The sequence below is a fragment of the Pan troglodytes genome, chromosome 2 (assembly GCF_028858775.2).
Source record: "Pan troglodytes isolate AG18354 chromosome 2, NHGRI_mPanTro3-v2.0_pri, whole genome shotgun sequence".
Lineage (NCBI taxonomy): Eukaryota > Metazoa > Chordata > Mammalia > Primates > Hominidae > Pan > Pan troglodytes.
Genome location: NC_086015.1, coordinates 199374649 through 199401346, shown reverse-complemented (window position 1 = coordinate 199401346; position 26698 = coordinate 199374649). Strand labels below are relative to the sequence as shown.

General features: G+C 45.3%; 1 protein-coding gene across 3 annotated transcripts in view; it reads left to right on the top strand.

The window, feature by feature from the left end:
- The window catches only part of PCYT1A (phosphate cytidylyltransferase 1A, choline), a 56061-nt gene that overhangs the window by 24521 nt on the left and 4842 nt on the right, over positions 1-26698 (top strand). For all 3 annotated transcript variants that reach the window (XM_024355241.2, XM_024355242.2, XM_063806479.1), the window contains 6 exons: positions 4723-4822; positions 17739-17855; positions 18544-18695; positions 23262-23340; positions 23812-23954; positions 26171-26359. In XM_024355241.2, the coding sequence (XP_024211009.1) occupies positions 4723-4822; positions 17739-17855; positions 18544-18695; positions 23262-23340; positions 23812-23954; positions 26171-26359 (780 nt within the window). The remainder of the gene's footprint in view (positions 1-4722; positions 4823-17738; positions 17856-18543; positions 18696-23261; positions 23341-23811; positions 23955-26170; positions 26360-26698) is intronic.

Sequence of the window (26698 nt, the reverse complement as noted above, 5' to 3'; positions counted from 1 at the left end):
GGAAGCAATATTGCATTCAGAGACAATTCATAATTTGGGGACTGTTGATTGCCATTATAACTTAGCTGCATGCATTTGGAAAGTTTATATAGCATTTTAGAAGCTAACCTCTTAGATTAATAGGAGTTAATTTTGTTAGCATGCTGAAATCTGTGTTCTATAGAATACAAGAGGAAATGAGCTAACGACAAATTCGTCGAGTGCCTACTTTTGTGAAACATTATGCTAATTACTTTGCGGATGCTACTTTGTTTAATCCTCATAGTAAACTTGTAGGGCAGGTATTGTTGTTTTCTATTTTGTAGAAGATGAAATGAAAGCTTTAGAAACTTGCTGTGATTTCACAGCTATTAAATGATAGAGTTGGGATTTAGATCTAAATTTTCCAAGTCCTAACCCCATGTTCTTTCATTTATACCTCACTACCAGATAGTCTTAAGACTTGAAAGCGATACTGTGGCGTTCCCTTGAGGTTAAAATGAAGGAGATGTGTTTTAGGAGAACATAGAAATATTTAGTCCTACTTTTATAAACCTCAGCTTCTAGAGACACTGTTCTTTGAGAATAACACAGTGTTTTAAAAAAATACTACCTTTTCTAGCTGGAAACAACTCTAGAAAAAAAGATTTTGCTGCTTTGTTATAGCTGCACAACGTTAGGTTTCACTCCCTATACTTAGGAGAAATGGATTCAGCATAAACCCCAGCCAGGAAGGACAGCTGTATTTGTCTTCTACCTGGGAATATACACAGTATGTGAGAAAGACTGAAGAAACAGTTGTGAAAGATAAGATACTTAAAATATCTTTTTTTTTTTTTTGAGATGGAGTTTTGCTCCGCTGCCCAGGCTGGAGTGCAGTGGCGTGATCTCGGCTCACTGCAACCTCCGCGTCCCGGGTTCAAGCAATTCTCCTGCCTCAGCCTCCCGAGTAGCTGGGATTGCAGGCATGCACCACCCCACCTGGCTAAGTTTTGTATTTTTAGTAGAGATGGGATTTTACCATGCTGGCCAGGCTGGTCTCGAACTCCTGACCTAAGGTGGTCTACCCGCCTCGGCCTCCCAAAGTGCTGGGATTACAGGCACCCACCACTGCGCCTGGCTAATTTTTGTATTTTTAGTAGTGACGGGGTTTCACCGTGTTAGTCAGGATGGTCTCGAACTCCTGACCTCATGATCTGCCTGCCTCGGCCTCCCAGTGCTGGGATTACAGGTGTGAGCCACCACACCTGGCCAATGTATCTTTTAAAATTTGGGTAAAATTCACATAACATAAAATTCATTATTTTAACCATTTTAAAGTATATAAGTTAGTAGTTTATAGTCTAGTCATACTGTTGTACAACCATCACAACCATCTAATTCCAGAACATTTCATCACCACAAAAAGAAACCCCCTGTATTCATTAGCAGTCACTCCCTATTACCCCTCCAGCTACCTCCTGGCAACCACTAATCTGCTTTCTGTCTCTACAGCTTTGCCTAGTCTGAACATCTAATGTAAATGAAATCATACAACTTGTGGCCTTTTGTGTCCGACTTCCTTTTTTGGCATAATGTTTTCAAGATCCATCCAAGTGGTAGCATGTATCAGTACTTTATTCCTTTTTATGGGTAAATAATATTCCATTGTGTGGACATACCATTTGTTTATCCATTCATTGATGGACATTTGGGTTGTTTCTACTTTTTGGCTATTACGAGTAATGCAAGTGTGAACATTTTTCATGTATAAGTTTTTTGTTTTTGTTTTTGTTTTGTTTTGTTTTTTTGAGGCAGAGTCTTTCTCTATCTCCCAGACGAGCACGGTAGCACAATCTCAGCTCACTGCAACCTCCACCTCCTGGGTTCAAGCGATTCTTCTGCCTCAGCCTCCCAAGTAGCTGGGATTGCAGGCATGCACCACGCCACCTGGCTAAGTTTTGTATTTTTAGTAGAGATGGGATTTTACCATGCTGGCCAGGCTGGTCTCGAACTCCCGACCTAGGTGGTCTACCCGCCTTGGCCTCCCAAAGTGCTGGGATTACAGGCGTGAGTTACCGTGCCTGACATAGTTGTTTTTTTCTTAATATATGTTTTCAGTTATCTTGGGTATATACCTAGCAGTATAATTTCTGGGTCATATGGTAATTCTGTGTTTAACATTTTGAAGAACTGTTTTCCAAAGCTGCACATTATTTTATATTCACAGTAGCAATGTATGATGGTTCTAACTTCTTCACATCCTTACCAAGACTGTTTGTTATTGCCTGTCTTTTTGCTCATAGCCATCCTGGTTGATATGAAGTAGTATTTCCTTGTGTTTTTGATTAATATCTAGGTCCTTGGTTCTATTTTTAAAAGTATTTCAAAGAAGAATAACACACACACATCTAAAAATGAATGTCTTGGCGGGGCATGGTGGCTCAAGCCTGTAATTCCAGCACTTTAGGAGGCTGAAGCGGGTGGATCACTTGAGGCCAGGAGTTCAAGACCAGACTGGCCGACATGGTGAAACCCCGTCTCTACTAAAAATACAAAAATTAGCCAGGTGTGGTGGTGCATGCCTGCAATCCCAGCTAGTTGGGAGGCTGAGGCATGAGAATCGCTTGAACCTGAGTGGTGGAGGTTGCAGTGAGCTGAGCTCACACCACTGCACTCCAGCCTGGGCGACAGAGCAAGACTTTGCCTCAAAAAAAAAAAAAAAAAAAAAAAAGAATGTTTCCATTTATATCATTAAGTATATCTTAAACTAAACTTATATAAGTGATTTTTTTTTTTGAGACAGGGTCTTGCTCTGTTGCCCAGGCTGGAGTGCAGTGGGGCAATCTCAGCTCACTGTGACCCCTGCCTCCCTGGCTCAAGCAGTCCTCCCACCTCAGCTTCCCAAGTAACTGGGACTACAGGCATGTGTCACCACGCCCAGCTAATGTTTGTATTTTTTTGTAGAGACAGGGTTTTGTCATGTTGCCCAGGGTGGTCTTGAACTCCTGGGCTCAAGCAATCCACCAGCCTGGGCCTCCCAAAGTGCTGGGATTACAGGCATGAGCTACTGCACCTGGCCAAAACAAAACAAAACAAACAAACAAACAAACAAAAACGTGTTTTAATGTTAAAACAATTTTGAAAATCTACACTTATCTGAAAACAAAACAGTATCTTCCCAGTCTCTGGATTCAGCCCAATCATGATACGATCTTTTTAGAACGGAACATCACTGCTGCCATACAGAAATTAGAAGGATTATAAGGGAGCAATTTCATGCCAAAAATTTTGACAATTTAAATGTAATAGGCAATTTCCTAGAAAGAGACAAGTTGCAAAAACTAACCAAGACAAAGGAGAAAATCTTAATAGACCTATATCAAGTTAAAAAAGAAAAAAAAGGAATTAGTCATTAAAAATCTTCTCACAAAGACAAGTCCAGGCCCAAAGTTAAAAAATTAGCTGGTGTGGTGGTGCATGCCTGTAGTTCCAGCTGTTAGGGAAGCTGAGGTGAGAGAATTGCTTGAGCCCCAGAGTTGGAGGCTGCAGAGAGCTATGATCGTGCCGCTGCACTCTAGCCTCGGTGACAGAGTGTCTTTACAAAAACCACAAAAACATTTAAGGAATAAATAATACGAATCTTACACAAAAATAAGGTAAAGAGAACACTTCACAACTTATTTTGTGAGGCCAGATATCAAAGCCAGACATAAACATCACAAGAAACAAACTATAGTTAAAAATCCCAGGCCAGAGGCTGGGCACGGTGGCTCACGCCTGTAATCCCAGCACTTTGGGAGGCCAAGGTGGAATGATTGCTTGAGGCCAGGAGTTTGAGACCAGCCTAGGCACGTAGTGACACCTTGTCTCTACAAGAATAAAAAATCAGCTGGGTGTCGGGTAGTGTATGCCTGTAGTCCCAGCTACTCGGGAGGCTGAGGTGGGAGGATCACTTGAGTCGGGGAGTTGGAGGTTGCAGTGAGCTGAAATGGCGCCAGTGCACTCCAGCCTGGGCAACAGAGCTGGACCTTCTCAAAAAAAAAAAAAAATCCAGATTGGAAAAGAATAAGCAAAACTATATTCACAGATGACGTGATATTATATGTAGAAAATGCTAAGGAATCTATGAAACAACAACGGATACTAGAACTGATAATTAACTTTAGCAAAGTTATAGGACATAAGATCAATATACAGAAAATTTCAGTTACACAAACACAAATACAAATCAATTGCACTGTTACATAATATCAAGGAACAATCCAAAAATAAAATTCAGAAAACAATTCCATTCACAACAGCATCAAGTAGAATAAAATACATAGGAATAACAAAAATTCTTTTTTTTTTTTTTTTTTTTTTGAGATGGAGTCTTGCCCTGTGGGCTAGGCTGGAGTGCAATGGTCTGATCTTGGCTCACTGCAACCTCTGCCTCCCGGGTTCAAGCGATTCTCCTGCCTCAGCCTCCTGAGTAGCTGGGATTACAGGTGCCTGCCACCACACCAGGCTAATTTTCTGTATCTTTAGTAGAGACCTGGTTTCACCATGTTAGCCAGGATTGTCTCAATCTCCTGACGTCATGATCCACCCACCTCGGCCTCCCAAAGTGCTGGGATTACAGGCGGGAATAACGAAATCTCTTAAACGAAGCCATCTGTAATAGAGAGATCAATCTCCTTTCTCTCATCTTTTTTTTTTTTTAGTATTACAGTGTATGCCATTGAGTTGAACCTTCTTTTCCTTCACTTTCCATTTCTTAAGGGCTTACGGCAACCAGCTCCTTTTTCTGATGAAATTGAAGTTGACTTTAGTAAGCCCTATGTCAGGGTAACTATGGAAGAAGCCAGCAGAGGAACTCCTTGTAAGTAAATACCTTCTTAATTTGTTGTTTGACTATTGTTTTTAGCATTCCATTGTCTTTATCAAATACACACCTGCTCTCTATATACTGCCCTCTGTTTACTTGCAAAGGCCAGCAGCGAAGGGGTTCTTCTCACCTGTCTTGATGTTCTATTTAGAAGGGTAACTCCACTCCATAAACTTTCATGTTTTTTCTTATTATTATGCACCTGTTTCCTGGGCTGCTGTTGTAGCTATGAGATACAGTAAAACAGAAACAATATGATATTATATTAGCTTGAGCTGAGTTATGATCTTATCTATTTCTATAAAGTCCAAATCATGTGTCAGGGTGTCACATTCTTCATAGCCTTCAGAATTCCCCACCACCTCTCTACGTTCTGTCAGCTGGCTATGATGCTGCCGATTGATAGAGGACAAAAATATCCCAAGTTGGGAGATGCTCGTCACTTAATTTTATTTTTACTGATATTATAATTTTCCAGGTTTTAAAAAATACTTTATTTTCAAAGCCCTTGCTCTTTATTTGCATGCTTGATTTACATCATTAATTAGCAGTTTTTGACACATAAATTACTAATATATATTCGAGATGCTTTTCTTATGTGGGGCAATTGGTTTTAGAGATCATTATAAAAAGAAACTTCCAAGAGCATTTGTTATGAATACAAAGTCCTATAGGCAAATATTCTTTCTTCTCTGTAAATTCCCCAATTCTCCCTTTTTTTCCAATCCTTTTTCACTTCTTCTGATTACTAAGTGTTCTCTCTACCCTGTAAATATAGGACTGAACTAAGACTCAGACAGACACCAGGGAATAAGAGGGATTTATAGCCACAAATCTGTGCATTTGCAGCATATACAGTATATTTGTGGTTACTTCTTAATTGTGTTGGTATGTTTGCTCTCTGTAGTAACTGAAGAACAGTGAAATACAAATAGAAGTGGGCCAGGAGTGGTGGCTCACACCTGTAATCCCAGCACTTTGGACACCAAGGCGGGCAGATCATCACTTGATGTCAGGAGTTCGAGACCAGCCTGGTTAACATGGTGAAACCCCTTCTCTACTAAAAATACAAAAGTTAGCTGGGCGTGGTGGTGGGCACCTGTAGTCCCAGCTACTCGGGAGGCTAAGGCACGAGAATTATGTGAACCTGGGAGGCAGAGATTGCAGTGAGCTGAGATCATGCCACTGCACTCCAGCCTGGGTGACAGAGCAAGACCCTGTCTCAAAACAAACAAACAAAAAACAAATAGAAGTGATGTACAGTGTCATACTGGGAAATTTTTTTTTTCTTTTGAGGCAGAGTCTCACTCTGTTGCCCAGGCTGGCATGCAGTGGCACAATCTTGGCTCAATGCAACCTCCTCCTCCCGGGTTCAAGCAATTCTTCTGCCCCAGCCTCCCGAGTAGCTGGGATTACAGGTGTGCACCACCACGCCTGGCTAATTTTTGTATTTTTAGTAGAGACGGGGTTTCACCATGTTGGCCAGGCTGGTCTCAAACTCCTGACCTCGTGATCCACCCACCTCAGCCTCCCAAAGTGCTGGGATTACAGGTGTGAGCCACCGCACCTGGCCAATGCTGGGAATTTTAACACCTATCCTTTGGCCTTATCTTGGGTATATGTATTGTGGGTCTGGGGTCCTCAACAAAAAAGAGGCTAATTCCAGAGAATCCTTTCCTTTTGAAAAAATGTTTAGATATAGTTCATATTGATCACAACCTTCTGATTCATGATAAGATTTTTGAGTTTGGCTTCCCTTATTTGGGTAATAGGTAGGCTCCTGGAGGCAGGGTAAAATGATAAAGAAAACCAGAGACTATGGATTGTGTAATGGTAGCCAGGTCTAACTTCAAAACGCCAGAAGATAGTTCAGGGTTCACATTCAGATGTGATAGTAGAGGCTATTGAAAGCAAGAACTTTTTACATACTCTCTAATGACACACATTTACAATCAGCTATTCATTTAGATTTGATCTGATGGGTTGCATTATCCAGTTTGTTGCTAATTTGTCTATATATCATTTGTGGTACATAAAATTTGAAAATATGTGTACTGTTTCCAAGTTGATCTTTTGTTTTGTTTTGTTTTTGAGAAAGAGTCTCGCTTGTCAACCAGGCTGGAGTGCAGTGGTGTGATCTCAGCTCACTGCAACATTTCCCTTCTGGGTTCAAGCAGTTCTCAAATCTCAGCCTCCCAAGTAGCTGGAATTACAGGAGTGAGCCACCGTGCCAGGCCTGTTTCCAAGTTTTAAAGCTTATAATTAAAAAGTCCTGACTGGTATAATTGTTTTTAATTTTAGAATTATAGGATTTTACAAATAAGTCATTTTCAAGATTATCTACTTTATAGTTTCTTCATTAAGTACATAAAGCAATTAAGGTCCATAGTAACCAAGAAGCGAAGGCTTCCCCTACAGTAAAACGGATGATTAGTGGAATAGAATTGCAGCTCAAACCTCACCCGGGAATGGTGCTACTCATTGTAAGCATTAGAATAGAAGGCCTTCAGCAAAATAATTGTATTTTTGGTGGAACAAACAGCCACAAATTAGCCTATAAATTTGCCAGCTTAATTTGAACTCTGGTTTTTCTCTTAGATCTCATTTTGTCTGACTGTTTTATGTTAAATCACCAAGTAGGTAACTGCATTCATGCCAGTGCAGGACAAGGAATAAAGCAATAAAGAATGCACCTGCTCTAGTGAAGTTTCAACACCTCCCTCCTGCTCCCCAGGTTTTTACGAGGGAGGTTGTATAATCTAGGAGAAGATTCTCTACTTAGAGAAAAACAAATATGATTTGAGAGACAAGAAGGTCAGCTCTGGGAATCTTTTGGGAGATGAAAAAAATCAGCAATATGTTTAACTCAGAGAAAGGAAGGAAAAGGGAGAGCGTGAAGGGCAATGGAAATGTTAGGAACAGAATGTTTCGGTGGTAGGTATTTGGCAGAGTAAATCTATCAAAAGAGATCATTAATTGAAACCCAGGTTTCTTCTGCCTAAAGGAGGACATATGGTTACTTAGTCACCAGTGGTGCAGCGTATAATTCATAACCCACATAAACCATATAATTTATCATCCAAATCAGGACGGTTTTGAGCATGAAAGGGAGTTGCTGTTAATAATATACAGAGGTTGAGTGTGGTGGCTCATGCCTATAATCCCAGCACTTTGGGAGGCCAAGGCAGAAGGATTGCTTGAGGCTAGGAATTCAAGGCCAGCCTGGGCAATACAGTGAGATCCCATCTCTACAAAAATTTTAATAATTAGCCAGGTGTGGTGGTGTGCATCTATAGTCTCAGCTACTCAGGAGGCTGAGGTGAGAGGATTGTTTGAGCCCAGGAGGTCTAGACCGCAGCAAGTCATGATTGCACCACTGCACTTCAGCCTGGGTGACAGAGACCCTATCTTAAAAAAAAAATAAATAAATAAATTAAAAATTAAAAATATATATATATAGGCCAGGTACAGTGACTCACACCTGTAATCCCAGCACTTTGGAAAGCTGAGGTGGGTGGATCATAAGGTCAGGAGATCGAGACCATCCTGGCTAACATGGTGAAACCCCGTCTCTACTAAAAATATAAAAAATTAGCCAGGCGTGGTGGCACACACCTGTAATCCCAGCCATTCAGGAGGCTGAGACAGGAGAATCACTTGAGCCTGGGAGGCGGAGGTTGCAGTGAGCCTAGGTCACGCCACTGCACTCTAGCCTGGGCGACAGAGTGAGACTCCGTCTCAAAAAAAAATATCTATCTATCTATCTATCTATCTATCTATCTATATAACATATATACATATGTAATATATGCATAATATATAAATGATATTAAATATGTATTATATAGTACATTATATAATAGAAACATGAAAAATTATATTAAAAGTATATAATTTATATAAATATGATTATATATACTATAACATACATTAAATCAGGGGTGTGTTTATCCTGGCCAATAGCCACTTGGTAAAAGAATGGCTAACGCTAGCTTTCTTCCCAGACTAGTTCAACAGTGACCCCTTCTGGCCGTTTGGTTAATATATCAGCCTGGGTTTGCCAAAGACTTGGGATGGAATGGTGGCCAGTTGAGATGTTGGTAGGCTGGGGAAGCACTGGAGAGAGCAAGAGGCGCATCTGGGATTGGTCTGAGAAAAGGTTCAGTGATCTACTTGGCCTAACATAGGATGATTAGCTGTGCTGCAAGCAGCCACTTGATCAACAGCATTCTGTGCTATTGCCACCATCCAGGCAATGTGTTTCTTGAGCAAAATTTCCCTGCTGTATGCTGTCTAGTAGCAAAGAAACAACAAAATAGTCTTCATTTGTATATTCTATCCCTTGTGTTTCAGGATCAAATAGTGTGAGATCATAGCCCCTCTGGACTTGTTTAGGGAAAATGGAACTATGTTAGTTACTTCATGGACGTGACTTCTGGGATACTTCAATTTTTTTTTTTTTTTTTTTTTTGAGACAGAGTCTTGCTCTGTCTCCCAGACTGGAGTGCAGTGGCGCGATCTCAGCTCACTGCAACCTCTGCCTCCTGGGTTCAAGAGATTCTCCTGCCTCAGCCTCCTGAGTAGCTGGGATTACAGGCGCCCACCACCACACCCAGCTAATTTTCGTATTTTTAGTAGACACAGGGTTTCACCATGTTGGCCAGGCTGGCCTCAACTGCTGACCTCAGGTGATCCACCTGCCTTGGCCTCCCAAAGTGCTGGGATTACAGGCGTGAGCCACTGTGCCCGGCCCAAAAATCTTTTTAATGTATTATTTTTTAATAGGCATAGAGCCAATGCAGTGATTTCTGGGACATAGAAGGGGGATTATATGCTCAGATTTTGTTTTATTTTGCTTTGTCTTATTAAAAATTATCTTTTTTAAAATATTTTTTTCTTCTTTTTTTTTAGTTGACACACGCTGGCAGTAAAAAATAATTTTAATAGAGATAGGGTTTCACTGTGTTGCCCAGGCTGGTCTCAGACTCCTGGGCTCAAGCAGTCCTCCTACCTTGGTCTCCCAAGGTGCTGGAATTACAGGTGTGAGCTACTGTACCCAGCCTGCTTTCTCTCATAGATGAGAAAACTGAGGCATAAGGAAGTTAAGGTGACAGAGGAAGAAAGCTGGTTGGAAAGCTTGGTCAAAGCTTGAGCTATGACCTTTCTGACTCTTAAATCCATTAATTAATTCTTAGTTTTTCATTGGATTGGTATGTTTAATTTAAAATTTTTATTTCCTGTATTATAAAATCAATAAAACCAGCCTGGGCTGGGCATGGTGGCTCACGCCCGTAATCCCAGCACTTCGGGAGGCCAAGGCGGGCAGATCACTTGAGGTCAGGAAATTGAGACCAGCCTGGCCAACATGGGATACAAATATAAAAATACAAAAATTATCCCGGCTTGGTGGCTTTCGCCTGTAATCCCAGTGACTTGGGAGGCTGAGGCAGGATAGTCACTTGAACCCAGGAGGCAGAGGTTGCAGTGAGCCTAGATCATGTCACCACACTCCAGCCTGGGCGACAGAGCAAGACTCCATCTCAAATAAATAAAGAAATAAAAATACAACTAGCTTGGGCAACATGTGAAACCCCATCTGTACAAAAAATACAAAAATCAGCTGAGCGTAGTGGTGTGCGCTGTAGTCAGCGGAGTGTGGCGGGGTGCGCTGTAGCCAGCGGGGCGTGGCGGTGTGCGCTGTAGCCAGCGGGGTGTGGCGGGGTGCGCTGTAGCCAGCGGGACGTGGCAGGGTGCGCTGTAGTCAGCGGGGCCTGGCGGGGTGCACTGTAGTCAGCGGGGCGTGGTGGTGTGCACTGTAGTCCCAGCTTCTCGGGAGGCTGAGGCGGGAGGATCATTTGAGCCTTGGAGGTGGAGGTCAGTGATCTGAGACCATGCCACTGCACTCCAGCCAGGGTGACAGAGCCAGACCCTGTCTCAAAAAATCAAATCAAGTGAAATCAATACATTCCCACAGTTTAATATCCATAAAATACAAAAAGGGCATAAAGTAAAATGTCTCCCTCTCAAGACCTGACTCACAGCCACCTGGTATCCTTATAACAGGCCACCAATATTACCCATTTCTGTGAATATCTAAGTAAATTGTTTATATATCCTCCCACCTTTTAGTGGGTGTATTATGCTATATTCAATCTTCCGTTGAAATGTAGGTCGTTTCCTGACTGTTGCTATTATAAACAGTACCGCAATGAATAACATCTATATTTACTGTGAGATAATTCCCAGAATTAGAAAAGCTGGGCCACAGCTATAAGCATTTGTCGTTTGTCTTTTGATAGATACGACCTAATTGCCCTTCTTGAAAGTTGCTGATACTCCTTTCAGCAGTGAATGATTTCTTGGTTTAAAATCTACTTATTTATGAGTAAAGCTTTTGGAAAACAAAAATTCATAAACTTCCTGAGAACTACTTTCCTTCTCCTTCATTCATTGCCCTGAAGACAGGAAGGAGATGTATCTGGTCCTCAGCCTCAGCATACTGTATCTGATCCTCAGCATAGTGTATCTGGTCCTCAGCCTCAGCATAGTGTATCTGGTCCTCAGCCTCAGCATAGTGTATCTGATCCTCAGCCTCAGCATGGTGTATCTGGTCCTCAGCCTCAGCATGGTGTATCTGATCCTCAGCCTCAGCATAGTGTATCTGGTCCTCAACCTCGGCATAGTATCTCTGATCCTCAGCCTCAGCATAGTGTATCTGATCCTCAGCCTCAGCATAGTGTATCTGGTCCTCAGCATAGTGTATCTGGTCCTCAGCCTCAGCATAGTGTATCTGATCCTCAGCCTCAGCATAGTGTATCTGATCCTCAGCCTCAGCATAGTGTATCTGGTCCTCAGCATAGTGTATCTGGTCCTCAACCTCAGCATAGTGTATCTGATCCTCAGCCTCAGCATAGTGTATCTGGTCCTCAGCATGGTGTATCTGATCCTCAGCCTCAGCATGGTGTATCTGGTCCTCAGCCTCAGCATAGTGTATCTGGTCCTCAGCCTCAGCATAGTGTATCTGATCCTCAGCCTCAGCATGGTGTATCTCGTCCTCAGCCTCAGCATGGTGTATCTGATCCTCAGCCTCAGCATGGTGTATCTGATCCTCAGCATAGTGTATGTGGTACTCAACCTCAGCATGGTGTGTCTGGTCCTCAGCCTCAGCATGGTGTATCTCGTCCTCAGCCTCAGCATAGTGTACCTGGTCCTCAGCCTCAGCATAGTGTATCTGATCCTCAGCCTCAGCATGGTGTATCTGGTCCTCAGCCTCAGCATGGTGTATCTGATCCTCAGCCTCAGCATGGTGTATCTGGTCCTCAGCCTCAGCATGGTGTATCTGGTCCTCAGCCTCAGCATAGTGTATCTGATCCTCAGCCTCAGCATGGTGTATCTCGTCCTCAGCCTCAGCATGGTGTATCTGGTCCTCAGCCTCAGCATAGTGTATCTGATCCTCAGCCTCAGCATGGTGTATCTGATCCTCAACCTCGGCATGGTGTATCTGATCTTCAGCCTCGGCATAGTGTATCTGATCCTCAGCCTCGGCATAGTGTATCTGGTCCTCAGCCTCGGCATAGTGTATCTGGTCCTCAGCCTCGGCATGCTGTATCTGGTCCTCAACCTCGGCATGGTGTATCTGATCCTCAGCCTCAGCATAGTGTATCTGGTCCTCAGCATAGTGTATCTGGTCCTCAGCCTCAGCATAGTGTATCTGATCCTCAGCCTCAGCATAGTGTATCTGATCCTCAGCCTCAGCATAGTGTATCTGGTCCTCAGCATAGTGTATCTGGTCCTCAACCTCAGCATAGTGTATCTGATCCTCAGCCTCAGCATAGTGTATCTGGTCCTCAGCATGGTGTATCTGATCCTCAGCCTCAGCATAGTGTATCTGGTCCTCAGCCTCAGCATAGTGTATCTGATCCTCAGCCTCAGCATGGTGTATCTGATCCTCAACCTCGGCATGGTGTATCTGATCCTCAGCCTCGGCATGGTGTATCTGATCCTCAGCCTCGGCATAGTGTATCTGGTCCTCAGCCTCGGCATAGTGTATCTGGTCCTCAGCCTCAGCATGCTGTATCTGGTCCTCAAGCTCAGCATGGTGTATCTGGTCCTCAGCCTCAGCATGCTGTATCTGGTCCTCAAGCTCAGCATGGTGTATCTGATCCTCAGCCTCAGCATAGTGTATCTGGTCCTCAGCATAGTGTATCTGGTCCTCAGCATAGTGTATCTGGTCCTCAGCCTCAGCATAGTGTATCTGATCCTCAGCCTCAGCATAGTGTATCTGGTCCTCAGCATAGTGTATCTGTTCCTCAACCTCAGCATAGTGTATCTGATCCTCAGCCTCAGCATAGTGTATCTGGTCCTCAGCATGGTGTATCTGATCCTCAGCCTCAGCATGGTGTATCTGGTCCTCAGCCTCAGCATAGTGTATCTGGTCCTCAGCCTCAGCATAGTGTATCTGATCCTCAGCCTCAGCATGGTGTATCTCGTCCTCAGCCTCAGCATGGTGTATCTGATCCTCAGCCTCAGCATAGTGTATCTGATCCTCAGCATAGTGTATGTGGTACTCAACCTCAGCATGGTGTGTCTGGTCCTCAGCCTCAGCATGGTGTATCTCGTCCTCAGCCTCAGCATAGTGTACCTGGTCCTCAGCCTCAGCATAGTGTATCTGATCCTCAGCCTCAGCATGGTGTATCTGGTCCTCAGCCTCAGCATGGTGTATCTGATCCTCAGCCTCAGCATGGTGTATCTGGTCCTCAGCCTCAGCATGGTGTATCTGGTCCTCAGCCTCAGCATAGTGTATCTGATCCTCAACCTCAGCATGGTGTATCTCGTCCTCAGCCTCAGCATAGTGTATCTGGTCCTCAGCCTCAGCATAGTGTATCTGATCCTCAGCCTCAGCATGGTGTATCTGATCCTCAACCTCGGCATGGTGTATCTGATCCTCAGCCTCGGCATGGTGTATCTGATCCTCAGCCTCGGCATGGTGTATCTGATCCTCAGCCTCGGCATGGTGTATCTGATCCTCAGCATAGTGTATCTGGTCCTCAGCCTCAGCATGGTGTATCTTGTCCTCAGCCTCAGCATAGTGTATCTGGTCCTCAGCCTCAGCATGGTGTATCTGATCCTCAGCATAGTGTATCTGGTCCTCAGCCTCAGCATGGTGTATCTTGTCCTCAGCCTCAGCATAGTGTATCTGGTCCTCAGCCTCAGCATAGTGTATCTGCTCCTCAGCATAGTGTATGTGATCCTCAGCCTCAGCATAGTGTATCTGATCCTCAGCCTCAGCATGGTGTATCTGGTCCTCAGCCTCAGCATGGTGTATCTGGTCCTCAGCCTCAGCATGGTGTATCTGATCCTCAGCCTCAGCATGGTGTATCTCGTCCTCAGCCTCAGCATGGTGTATCTGGTCCTCAGCCTCAGCATAGTGTATCTGATCCTCAGCCTCAGCATGGTGTATCTGATCCTCAACCTCGGCATGGTGTATCTGATCCTCAGCCTCGGCATGGTGTATCTGATCCTCAGCCTCGGCATGGTGTATCTGATCCTCAGCATAGTGTATCTGGTCCTCAGCCTCAGCATGGTGTATCTCGTCCTCAGCGTCAGCATAGTGTATCTGGTCCTCAGCCTCAGCATAGTGTATCTGATCCTCAGCATAGTGTATGTGATCCTCAGCCTCAGCATAGTGTATCTGATCCTCAGCGTCAGCATGGTGTATCTGATCCTCAGCCTCAGCATGGTGTATCTGGTCCTCAGCCTCAGCATGGTGTATCTGGTCCTCAGCCTCAGCATGGTGTATCTGGTCCTCAGCCTCAGCATGGTGTATCTGGTCCTCAGCCTCAGCATGGTGTATCTGATCCTCAGCCTCAGCATGGTGTATCTGGTCCTCAGCCTCAGCATAGTGTATCTGGTCCTCAACCTCAGAATAGTGTATCTGATCCTCAGCCTCAGCATAGTGTATCTGATCCTCAGCCTCAGCATAGTGTATCTGGTCCTCAGCCTCAGCATGGTGTATCTGATCCTCAGCCTCAGCATGGTGTATCTGGTCCTCAGCATAGTGTATCTGATCCTCAGCCTCAGCATAGTGTATCTGATCCTCAGCCTCAGCATAGTGTATCTGGTCCTCAGCCTCAGCATAGTGTATCTGGTCCTCAACCTCAGCATGGTGTATCTGGTCCTCAGCCTCAGCATAGTGTATCTGGTCCTCAGCCTCAGCATAGTGTATCTGGTCCTCAGCCTCAGAATAGTGTATCTGATCCTCAGCCTCAGCATAGTGTATCTGATCCTCAGCCTCAGCATAGTGTATCTGGTCCTCAGCCTCAGCATAGTGTATCTGGTCCTCAGCCTCAGCATGGTGTATCTGGTCCTCAGCCTCAATATAGTGTATCTGGTCCTCAACCTCAGCATAGTGTATCTGGTCCTCAGCCTCAGCATAGTGTATCTGGTCCTCAGCCTCAGCATAGTGTATCTCATCCTCAGCATAGTGTATTTGGTCCTCAATCTCAGCATAGTGTATCTGATCCTCACCCTAAGCATAGTGTATCTGGTCCTCAGCCTCGGCATGGTGTATCTGGTCCTCAGCCTCGGCATAGTGTATCTGGTCCTCAGCCTCGGCATGGTGTATCTGGTCCTCAGCCTCGGCATGGTGTATCTGGTCCTCAGCCTCGGCATGGTGTATCTGGTCCTCAGCCTCGGCATGGTGTATCTGGTCCTCAGCCTCGGCATGGTGTATCTGGTCCTCAGCCTCGGCATGGTGTATCTGGTCCTCAGCCTCGGCATGGTGTATCTGGTCCTCAGCCTCGGCATGGTGTATCTGATCCTCAGCCTCGGTATGGTGTGTCTGGTCCTCAGCCTCGGCATGGTGTATCTGATCCTCAGCCTCGGCATAGTGTATCTGATCCTCAGCATAGCGTATCTGGTCCTCAACCTCAGCATAGTGTATCTGGTCCTCAGCCTCGGCATGGTGTATCTGGTCCTCAGCCTCGGCATGGTGTATCTGGTCTTCACCCTCGGCATAGTGTATCTGGTCCTCAGCCTCGGCATAGTGTATCTGATCCTCAGCCTCGGCATAGTGTATCTGATCCTCAGCATAGTGTATGTGGTACTCAACCTCAGCATGGTGTATCTGGTCCTCAGCCTCAGTATAGTGTATCTGATCCTCAGTCTCAGCACAGTGTATGTGGTCCTCAGCCTCAGCATAGTGTATCTGATCCTCAGCATAGTGTATCTGGTCCTCAATCTCAGCATAGTGTATCTGATCCTCAACCTCAGCATAGTGTATCTGGTCCTCAGCCTCGGCATGGTGTATCTGGTCCTCAGCCTCGGCATAGTGTATCTGATCCTCAGCCTCAGCATAGTGTATCTGATCCTCAGTCTCAGCATAGTGTATCTGATCATCAGCCTCAGCATAGTGTATCTGATCCTCAACCTCAGCATGGTACATCTGATTCTCAACCTCAGCATAGTGTATCTGATGACACTTTGACCTATCTTTCCGAAATGATGTAAATGCTCCTGTCAGTTTCTGCTGCAGTAAAATAGCTCTTCCTTTATTCACAGAAAGGGAATAAGTTACATGGACTCCTTAGATTTATTATTTAAAGCATGATGGACCATTATGCTGATTTTGTTTTTAATGTTTATTTCGCTTTGGAATTAGTCTTGTTCCCCGGGAAATCATTTCCTGGCTTCTAAGTTGATAGTTCTCTGTTATTTGTTGTGCCTGAGAAGTTTGGTACAACCAGGCTAACAGAGGCAGTTAGTGCAGATGATGATGTCAAAAATCTCTTTATAGGCTGAGCATGGTGGCTCACACCTGGAATCCCAGCATTTTGGGAGGCCAAGGTGGGATTGCTTGAGTCCAGGAGTTCAAGACCAGCCTGGGCAACATGGTCTCTACAAAAAATAAAAAAAAAAAAAATTAGCTGGGCATGGTGGTGTGCATCTGTGGTCCCATCTACTTGGGAGGCTGAGATGGGAGGATCACTTGAGCCCAGGAGGTCAAGGCTGCCGTGAGCTGTGACCACATCAGTGCACTCCAGGCTGGATGACAGAGTGAGACCCTGTCTCAAAAAAAAAATGAAAAGGTCCTTATAGTCATTTTTCATAACCCAACCTACCCCTAAAATCAGGGTGAATACCCAGAGAACACCTAAAGAAAGGAGTATGCAGTTCGGCCGGGCGCGGTTGCTCACACCTGTAATCCCAGCACTTTGGGAGGCTTAGGCGGGTGGATCACGAGGTCAGGAGATCGAGACCATCCTGTCTAACACTGTGAAACCCCATCTCTACTAAAAAATAATACAAAAAATTAGCTGGGCTTGGTGGTGGGCGCCTGTAGTTCCAGCTACTCAGGAGGCGGAGGCAGGAGAGTCGCTTGAATCCGGGAGTTGCAGGTTGTAGTGAGCCGAGATCGTGCCACTGCACTCCAGTCTGGGTGATGGAGCGAGATTCCGTCTCAAGAAAAAAATTTAAAAAAAAGAAAGGAGTATACAGTCATGGAACTGTCACACAGAGCCAGTTCCATTTGCCAAGTACAAGATATCGAATCAATGTATTTTTGTGGCTTGGCGTGGTGGCTCACACCTGTAATCCCAGCACTTTGGGAGGCTGAGGCTGGCGGGTCATTTGAGACCAGGAATTCGAGACCAGCCTGGCCAACAAGGAAAAACCCCATCTCTACTAAAAACACAAAAATTAGCCAGGCGTGATGACATGCACCTGTAATCCCAGCTGCTTGGGAGGCTGAGGCAGGAGAATCACTTGAACCCAGGAGGCGGAAGTTGCAGTGAGCCGAGATCACGCCACTGCACTCCAGCCTGGCTGACAGGGTGAGACTCGGTTTCAAAAATAAAAATAAAAATGAAAAAAAAAAAGTATTTTTGTGATCAGTTCTTTCATTTGGATTTAGGTGAGCGACCTGTGAGAGTTTATGCCGATGGAATATTTGACTTATTTCACTCTGGTCACGCCCGAGCTCTGATGCAAGCGAAGAACCTTTTCCCTAATACGTACCTCATTGTGGGAGGTAAGAAAACATTTGGTGACTTCAGGTGCTGTGCAGAAAAAGATGATAGTACAGTCTGTCTTTCTCAGCTGAGTACACTGGCTCTTGTTTCCATTTTTAAATGAAGGATGTAGTACAGCCTCTCTAACACACATGAAGTATATGGGTACCAGCAAACTAAACCTGGAGAGAGGAGCTTCAAGCTCCTCGACTGTGCCGTCTGGCATTTATTCACTGCTTGTAGCTGAGTTTCTGCGGTCACAGGAGCAGCCGTGACTTCCGTTGTCCACTTTAAAACATTTGCTTTAGATTTCAGTTTATCATTTTGAATTAACTGGAGTACAAACGTCTGCCAAGGAAATGTTAGGTGGTCCAGTCCAGTGTGAATAAAACAGGAAAACATGTTTAAGGACTTAATTGATGCAGACACGCACAGCAGGTTTATTTCAGAGTCAAAGATCTTGGTCACCTGTTGTGCCGTCCCTTCTCTAAAGTATGAACATACTGTTTAGTGAGTGTTGCCCCTGAGGGTATACGCTGCATTAGGAAAAGCGTTACCACCCAGGTTCAACCACCTTTAGAAGACTTTCTTCCAGTTGGGGAAGATGGTTGCAGTCCTAAGCAGTGGGAGAAGATGGGAGAGGTCGGTGGCTGAGGAGGTGCTAAGCAAAGAGGACTCCAACACACAATTTATGATGTGGTGAACCAGTTTGCAGTGATGAGCTCACACACAACTTCAAAGGCTTCACGGTGATGAACGAGAATGAGCGCTATGACGCAGTCCAGCACTGCCGCTACGTGGATGAGGTGGTAAGGAATGCGCCCTGGACGCTGACACCCGAGTTCCTGGCCGAACACCGGGTAAGAAACTGGACACATATTCCCATTCCTTGTTTCAGAATCCCCTCAACTCTCAAGGCTGCTGGCACGTAGGCTGGTTTTCCACTAGCCGTGTTTTACTTCTACCTCTTATGTAAGTTTCGTAGGAGATGACAGTGATATTACTAGTGATAATAGTCATCCCTGACGTTTATATGGGGCTGGATGGTTTGCAAGCACTTTTACATCCATTCTATTCCATTTTCTGCCCACAGCAATCCTGTGGTGTGTTTGTCATTTCCGCTTTACATATGAGTAACAAGGGCTAGAGAAACCAAATAACCTGCTCCAAGTTACACCATTGGCAGGGCTGGGAACTGAACTCGCCACAAGTTACACCACTGGCAGGGCTGGGAACTGAACTCGCCACAAGTTACACCACTGGCAGGGCTGGGAACTGAACTCGCCACAAGTTACACCACTGGCAGGGCTGGGAACTGAACTCACCAGTTACGAGACCTTCCCCCCACACCATAGGCACATCTACCCTTAGAACATGCCAGTCTCCTGAGAATATCCATAGCCCCAGCTGAACTCTGAAGATGGTCACATTACCAGGAAATAAGACGGATTAACATAGACTTTTCTTGGCTTAAGTTTCATTTCAGGGCTTTGATCTTAGGCTAGAAATTGGGTGGAATCAGAAATCAAGGATATTTCTCACTGTTTCTCAGTAAGTTATTATCAACCCCTTACCTCCTTTTAATTCTCCCACATTAAAGTAACAGATTTCAGCCAGGTGCAGTGGCTCACGCCTGTAATCCCAGCACTTTGGGAGGCCAAGGTGGGAGGATCGCTTGAGCCCAGGAGTTCAAGACCAGCCTGGGCAACATACCGAGACCCTGTCTCTACTTTAAAAAAAAAAAGCCACAGGTTTCCTGCAAAAGGTGGGTATAAAAGATGAGAAGGATTGATTAGGCCAGGTTAGAGGCCCCCAAGCCTGAGGAAATAGCAAGCATGTTGTCAGTTCTCTACAGGGGCGCGTGGAATGTTGTAGGTAAATTGTTCAGTGAGGCAGAAAGAATAAAGGCAGCCAAAGTGCTTCTAAAGCAATACGTGGGTAGGCCTGAAGAGGGGATATTTATTAAAACTATTGAGGATTAGGACAGACCTTTTATAATTCTCTGGCTTTTCTACATCAACACTTAGCAGCCAGTGGCACCAAAGGTGGTAAGCAAGTTTATTCTCAGCATCACAGCCCACAGGCCCAGACAGAAGTATGAAGTTAGAGGAATTTCTAACTCCCCTTTTCTCTTTGTTAACAATATATACTCAACCTTGAGTTTTGCTTGTCCCATTCTTTTTTTTTTTTTTTGAGACAGAGTTTTGCTCTGTTGCCCAGGCTGGAGTGCAATGGCGTGATCTGGGATCACCGCAACCTCCGCCTCCCGGGTTCAAGTGATTCGCCTGCCTCAGCCTCCCAAGTAGCTGGGATTGCAGGTGCGCGCCACCATGCCCGGCTAATTTCTTGTATTTTTAGTAGAGGCAGTGTTTGCCGTTTTGGCCAGGCTGGTCTTGAACTCCTGACCTCAGGTGATCCACCCGGCCTCCTATTCTTTACTTTGCTGCCTATGGATCCCTGACAAGTTGTTCATGAGTAATTGAGATGCTGGCTGAGAGTCTCTGACATAGTCCCAATGAACATGCTTCACACTACAGTGGTCTCTCGGGGATGGTATAGTGATCTTAGTAATTATCAGCAAAAGGCTGGTGGCCCATACAGGAAGGAGTAAGTGAAGTTTAGCACGTCTCTGAACAACATTATTGATCCCCAGTATCATTCATCTCTTCTTGCCCTTGCAAAGGATATTCATAGCAGTAAAATGGCCAGGCGCTGTGGCTCACGCTGTAATCCCAGCACTTTGGGAGGCCAAGTCAGGTGGATCACTTGAGGTCAGGAGTTCGTGACCAGCCTGGCCAACATGGTGAAACCCTGTCTACTAAAAATGCAAAGATTAACCAGGCGGGGTGACATGCGCCTGTAGTCCCAGCTACTCGAGAGGCTGAGGCAGGAGAATCGCTTGAATCCAGGAGGCAGAGGTTTCAGTGAGCCGAGACTGTGCCACTACACTCCACCCTGGGCGACAGAGCGAGACTCGGTCTCAAAAAAAAAGTAGTAAAATGATAGATCCTGAGGATAAAACTTCTTTTTTTTTAATTTTTTATTTATTTATTTATGTATGTATTTTTATTGATCATTCTTGGGTGTTTCTCGCAGAGGGGGATTTGGCAGGGTCACAGGACAATAGTGGAGGGAAGGTCAGCAGATAAACAAGTGAACAAAGTTCTCTGGTTTTCCTAGGCAGAGGACCCTGCGGCCTTCCGCAGTGTTTGTGTCCCTGGGTACTTGAGATTAGGGAGTGGTGATGACTCTTAACGAGCATGCTGCCTTCAAGCATCTGTTTAACAAAGCACATCTTGCACCGCCCTTAATCCATTTAACCCTGAGTGGATACAGCACATGTTTCAGAGAGCACGGGGTTGGGGGTAAGGTCATAGATCAACAGCATCCCAAGGCAGAAGAATTTTTCTTAGTACAGAACAAAATTGAGTCTCCCATGTCTACTTCTTTCTACACAGACACAGCAACAATCTGATTTCTCTATCTTTTCCCCACATTTCCCCCTTTTCTATTCGACAAAACCGCCCACATTTCCCCCTTTTCTATTAGACAAAACCGCCATCGTCATCATGGCCCGTTCTCAATGAGCTGTTGGGTACACCTCCCAGACGGGGTGGCGGCTGGGCAGAGGGGCTCCTCACTTCCCAGAAGGGGCGGCCGGGCAGAGGCGCCCCCCACCTCCCGGGCGGGGCGGCTGGCCGGGCGGGGGCTGCCCCCCCACCTCCCTCCCGGACGGGGCGGCTGGCCGGGTGGGGGCTGACCCCCCACCTCCCTCCCGGACGGAGCGGCTGGCCGGGCAGGGGCTGACCCCCCACCTCCCTCCCGGACGGGGTGGCCGCCGGGCGGAGACGCTCCTCACTTCCCAGTAGGAGCGGCTGCCAGGCGGAGGGGCTCCTCACTTCTCAGACGGGGCGGCCGGGCAGAGATGCTCCTCACTTCCCAGACGGGGTCGCGGCCGGGCAGAGGAGCTCCTCACATCCCAAATGGGGCGGCGGGGCAGTGGCGCTCCCCACATCTCAGACGATGGGCGGCTGGGCAGAGACGCTCCTCACTTCCCAGACTGGGCAGCCGGGCAGAGGGGCTCCTCACATCCCAGACGATGGGCGGCCAGGCAGAGACGCTCCTCACTTCCCAGACGGGGTGGCGGCTGGGCAGAGGCTGCAATCTCAGCACTTTGGGAGGCCAAGGCAGGCGGCTGGGAGGTGGAGGTTGTAGCGAGCCGAGATCACGCCACTGCACTCCAGCCTGGGCAACATTGAGCACTGAGTGAACGAGACTCCGTCTGCAATCCCGGCACCTCGGGAGGCCGAGGCTGGCGGATCACTCGCGGTTAGGAGCTGGAGACCAGCCCGGCCGACACAGCGAAACCCCATCTCCACCAAAAAAATACGAAAACCAGTCAGGCGTGGTGGCGCGCGCCTGCAATGGCAGGCACTCGGCAGGCTGAGGCAGGAGAATCAGGCAGGGAGGTTGCAGTGAGCAGAGATGGCGGCCGTACAGTCCAGCTTCCGCTCGGCATCAGAGGGAGACCGTGGAAAGAGAGGGAGAGGGAGACCATGGGGAGAGGGAGAGGGGAGAGGGGAGAGGGAGAAAACTTCTTTTATGGCCTTCGGTTTGTATTTCTCAGGCCAATAGATGTATCTATTCCAGTCAGAGGGCTCGTGGTTGCTATTTTCATATTCCCTCTTTTCTCACGGACTGAGAGAAACTAGTTAAGAAAGAAGTAACCTCTTTCTCATACTTTTTTTTTTTGGAGACAGAGTCTTGCTTTGTCACCCAGGTTGGAGTGCAGTGGTGCGATTTTGGCTCACTGTAGCCTCTGCCTCCTGGGTTCAAGCAATTCTCCTGCCTCAGCCTCCCAAGTAGCTGGGACTACAAGCGCCCGCCACCATGCCTGGCTAATTTTTTTGTATTTTTAGTAGAGACGGGGTTTCACCGTGTTAGCCACGTTAGTCTTGAACTCCTGACCTCGCGATCTGCCCGCCTTGGCCTCCCAAAGTGCTGGGATTACAGGCATGAGCCACCGTGCCTGGCCTTTCTCATACTTTTAGAAACCCTTATTTGACCAAATCCTTCCAGACCCAGGACAGGGAGATTTCCTTCTTTCCTAGGCTCCACCCACTAACCGGTTCACCAGCAAACCCTCTGGCCCTATTGACTGGTACACAGAGTGAGGGCCACAGTTCTAGCAGACTAGGAGAAATAGCTACAAAAGCAGCTGGCTAACTTCATATGTATACTCCATAAATCATTAGGTTGGGTGGTTTGTGAATAGATTGTAGAATTTATGAGCAAAGCAAAGAGAGATATGAAGTCCACTGAGGCCTGGCCTCTGCCTATTGTCCTTTTTCTGGGCCTGAGAACATTGACTGGGTCTTTCTGAATGGCAGTTATCATGGGTTTTAATGATGTTTCCTTATTTTCAGATTGATTTTGTAGCCCATGATGATATTCCTTATTCATCTGCTGGCAGTGATGATGTTTATAAGCACATCAAGGAGGCAGGTGAGTGAGCTGTGCTTCCTCACTGTAGGGGATCTCAGGGCAGCTGCAGATGTTCAGCCATGTTGCTGCTTTACAGAGGAAAATGTGTACATTAGAAATTCAACATCCTCTTTCAGGCCACATTTTGGATAAAAGGTAAAGATGAGCATAGCACCTATCAATTCTTTGTCGTCAGTTCATGACATCCATCAATTCTTGGTCTAAACATCTACTTTGGATATCTCTCTTAATTTCAGGAAACCCTTTCTCATATTTTTCTTAATATTAGGGCTATGTAACTCTTCTTTGCCTTACCTCTGGCCTTTGATTCAGTCTACCTTCTGTATATCAGTATCTTTCAGTTTCATTTAGTAATAACAGATTCTGCTTTTTGAGGAAAGGAAAGGAATGTTGCCCCCAATTTCCATTTAGTCTTAATACCTGAGCTAACCAGAACCTCACAGTGTTTGTCTGTATGTGTTTCTGAGTTAGGCATGTTTGCTCCAACACAGAGGACAGAAGGTATCTCCACATCAGACATCATCACCCGAATTGTGCGGGATTATGATGTGTATGCGAGGCGGAACCTGCAGAGGGGCTACACAGCAAAGGAGCTCAATGTCAGCTTTATCAACGTGAGTTCCAGCCTTACCCCAGAGTTCCCTGACTCTGTAGGAGACATATCGCCTCCCACTCCATCTCAGCTGAACTGGCTTTGCAGTTGGCTTTGATGATCACTCCCAAAAGTTCAGTGAATGAATTACCACTATGTTAACTGTTCACAAAAAGAATGAAACAGACAGTTTCTGCCGTTATGGTCTGGTACCAACACATTCGTATAAACCCATACAGCCAACTAAATAAATGAGTAATTTATATAGTGCAGTATTTCTGTTAATAAATGGAAAACGGTGTCTCTTAAACTTCCTTTTTCTTTTTCGGTTGGATGATGTTTTGGAAACCTGCCAAAGGCTATGAACCCTCTCCTCGTGTGGATAGTGACACCCGACACACCACTTCCCACATAGACCTGAGTGTTAAATTTGGATTGATGGAAGTTAAGTTTATCTTAGCTTAATATTGCCTTTTAGAAACTCTATATATTTTTCTGGGCATGGTAGTTCATGCCTGTACTTTGGGAGGCTGAGGCAGGAGGACTGCTTGAGGCCAGGAGTTTGAGACCAGTCTGGGGGCAACATAGCGAGACCCCATCTCTAAACAAACAGACAAACAAAAAAACTAAAAAAACTCATGCAAATATATATATATATGTAGTGTTTCTTTCTTTTTGAGACAGGGTCTCGCTCTGTCACCGAGGCTGGAGTGCAGTGGCGTGATCTCGGCTCACTGCAGCCTCTGTCTCCTGGTGCCTTAGCCTCCTGAATAGCTGTGATTATAGGCATGTGCCACCAGGCCTGGCTAATTTTTGTATTTTTTTTTTTTTTTTTTTTTTTAGCAGAGATGGGGTTTTGCCATGTTTGCCAGGCTGGTCTCAAACTCCTGGCCTCAAGCGATCGGCCCCCCTTGGCCTCGCAAAGTGCTGGGATTACAGGCATGAGCCACCGTATCCAGCCAACACTATACATTTTGTATGTAAATTAGACCTCAATAAAATCTATTTAAAAAGAAGAAAGCTGCTAACTTTAATGTCTTCTACATAACCAGTTTACCATGCTCCCTGACCTACTCCCATCTCTGTAAATTGTGCTATAAGAATGGATAAAATGATTACATCTAAATATGATTTATCTAGGCAGATAAACCCTAGCTCTTGTTAATTTACTTACTATAGCTTTATTTTTCCCATAAAAATCAGGTGTTTAAAAATTCTAAACATAATCCCTTTTCTCTTTATGATCTGGAAATTTTGAGAGTACTTTTCTTTTTCTTTTTTTGAGATAGAGTCACACTCAGTCACCCAGGCCAGAGTACAGTGGCGCAATCTTGGCTTACTGCAGCCTTGACCTCCGGGCTCAAGTGCTCCTCCCATCTCAGCCTCCTGAGTAGCTGGGACTACAGGCACAGGCCACCACACCCAGCTTATTTTTTATCTTTTTATTTTTAGTAGAGATGAGGTCTTGCTATGTTGTCCAGGCTGCTCTCGAGTTCCTGGCCTCAAGCAGTCCTCCCACTTCGGCTTCCCAAAGTGCTGGTATTACAGGCATGAGCCACTGTGCCTGGCCAAGGATACTTCTCATTTGACTAAATACTCCCTTCCCTTCCACCGGAGGGTTTATACCATTTTCCTTATCTTTAGCAAAGTTGGTAAGACCAACGAGTATCATCATTTTGCAAATGAGTAAATGGACCTTAAAATACTAAAGGAACAAAAAGCAAAAAACACAATTCATTTAAAATAACAGAATAAGCCAGTGATAGAGGGGAAAAAATCCAGTACAATAAGCAGATTAATTAAGTAAAAGATCTAGTATTTTCTCTTTCAATCTATTGTAATTAGTTTATTCTTGGCAGTATTGTGCAGTGATCTTTTAGCTGCCTCTGTATCTCCGTCTGGAATGAGGTTCGGGCCATGCTGCGCATGTTTATGTTCCAAGTTTATGTTTTATCTTTAAAACTCTGACTTTATTTGGCTACGTGCCTGTTACTGGGTATAGCCTATATTTTTAGTTTATTCCCAAATGCCCACAATATTAGAATTACCACTTCTTGTGTATGCATCCACAGCATATCTTATCTGTTATTATGCTGAGAGTGGGGTAGATTAAAGCAAAGCAAAATTCTAGACTGAAAACAGTGTCAATTGAGTGCTTGAGCCATGTTTTCTTGTTCTCTTATGGTAGAGAAGTTTAGGATGAGCATTATTTCTCAAAAGAGTTATTTCTTTATCTAGGAGAAGAAATACCACTTGCAGGAGAGGGTTGACAAAGTAAAGAAGAAAGTGAAAGATGTGGAGGAAAAGTCAAAAGAATTTGTTCAGAAGGTGGAGGAAAAAAGCATTGACCTCATTCAGAAGTGGGAGGAGAAGTCCCGAGAATTCATTGGAAGTTTTCTGGAAATGTTTGGTCCGGAAGGAGCACTGGTATGTTCTTTCCCACTGGACAATGTAGGGAGTTCCATGTTGTGGAAAGAATGACAGAATCATCGAGCAGGAAGGGGCATCGACACTGAGAAGTTATCTAGTCTATCCCCTTATCTGGGCAGAACTATCTTTCAACTGTCCCCAGCAAGGTTTTTGAAATCTTTACAGAAAGACGTTACATATTCTCCTAGATAATTTTGCCAGCTCTCTCTCAACCTTAAAATCTGGTGACAAGATAAGCAAGTCGCCTTGCCCAGCTTTTATCTGTGGTATGATTTTAGATAGAAGGAAAGGAAAGAATAAAGAACAATAAAAAGAAAGCAGCCTCCACTACAAGTA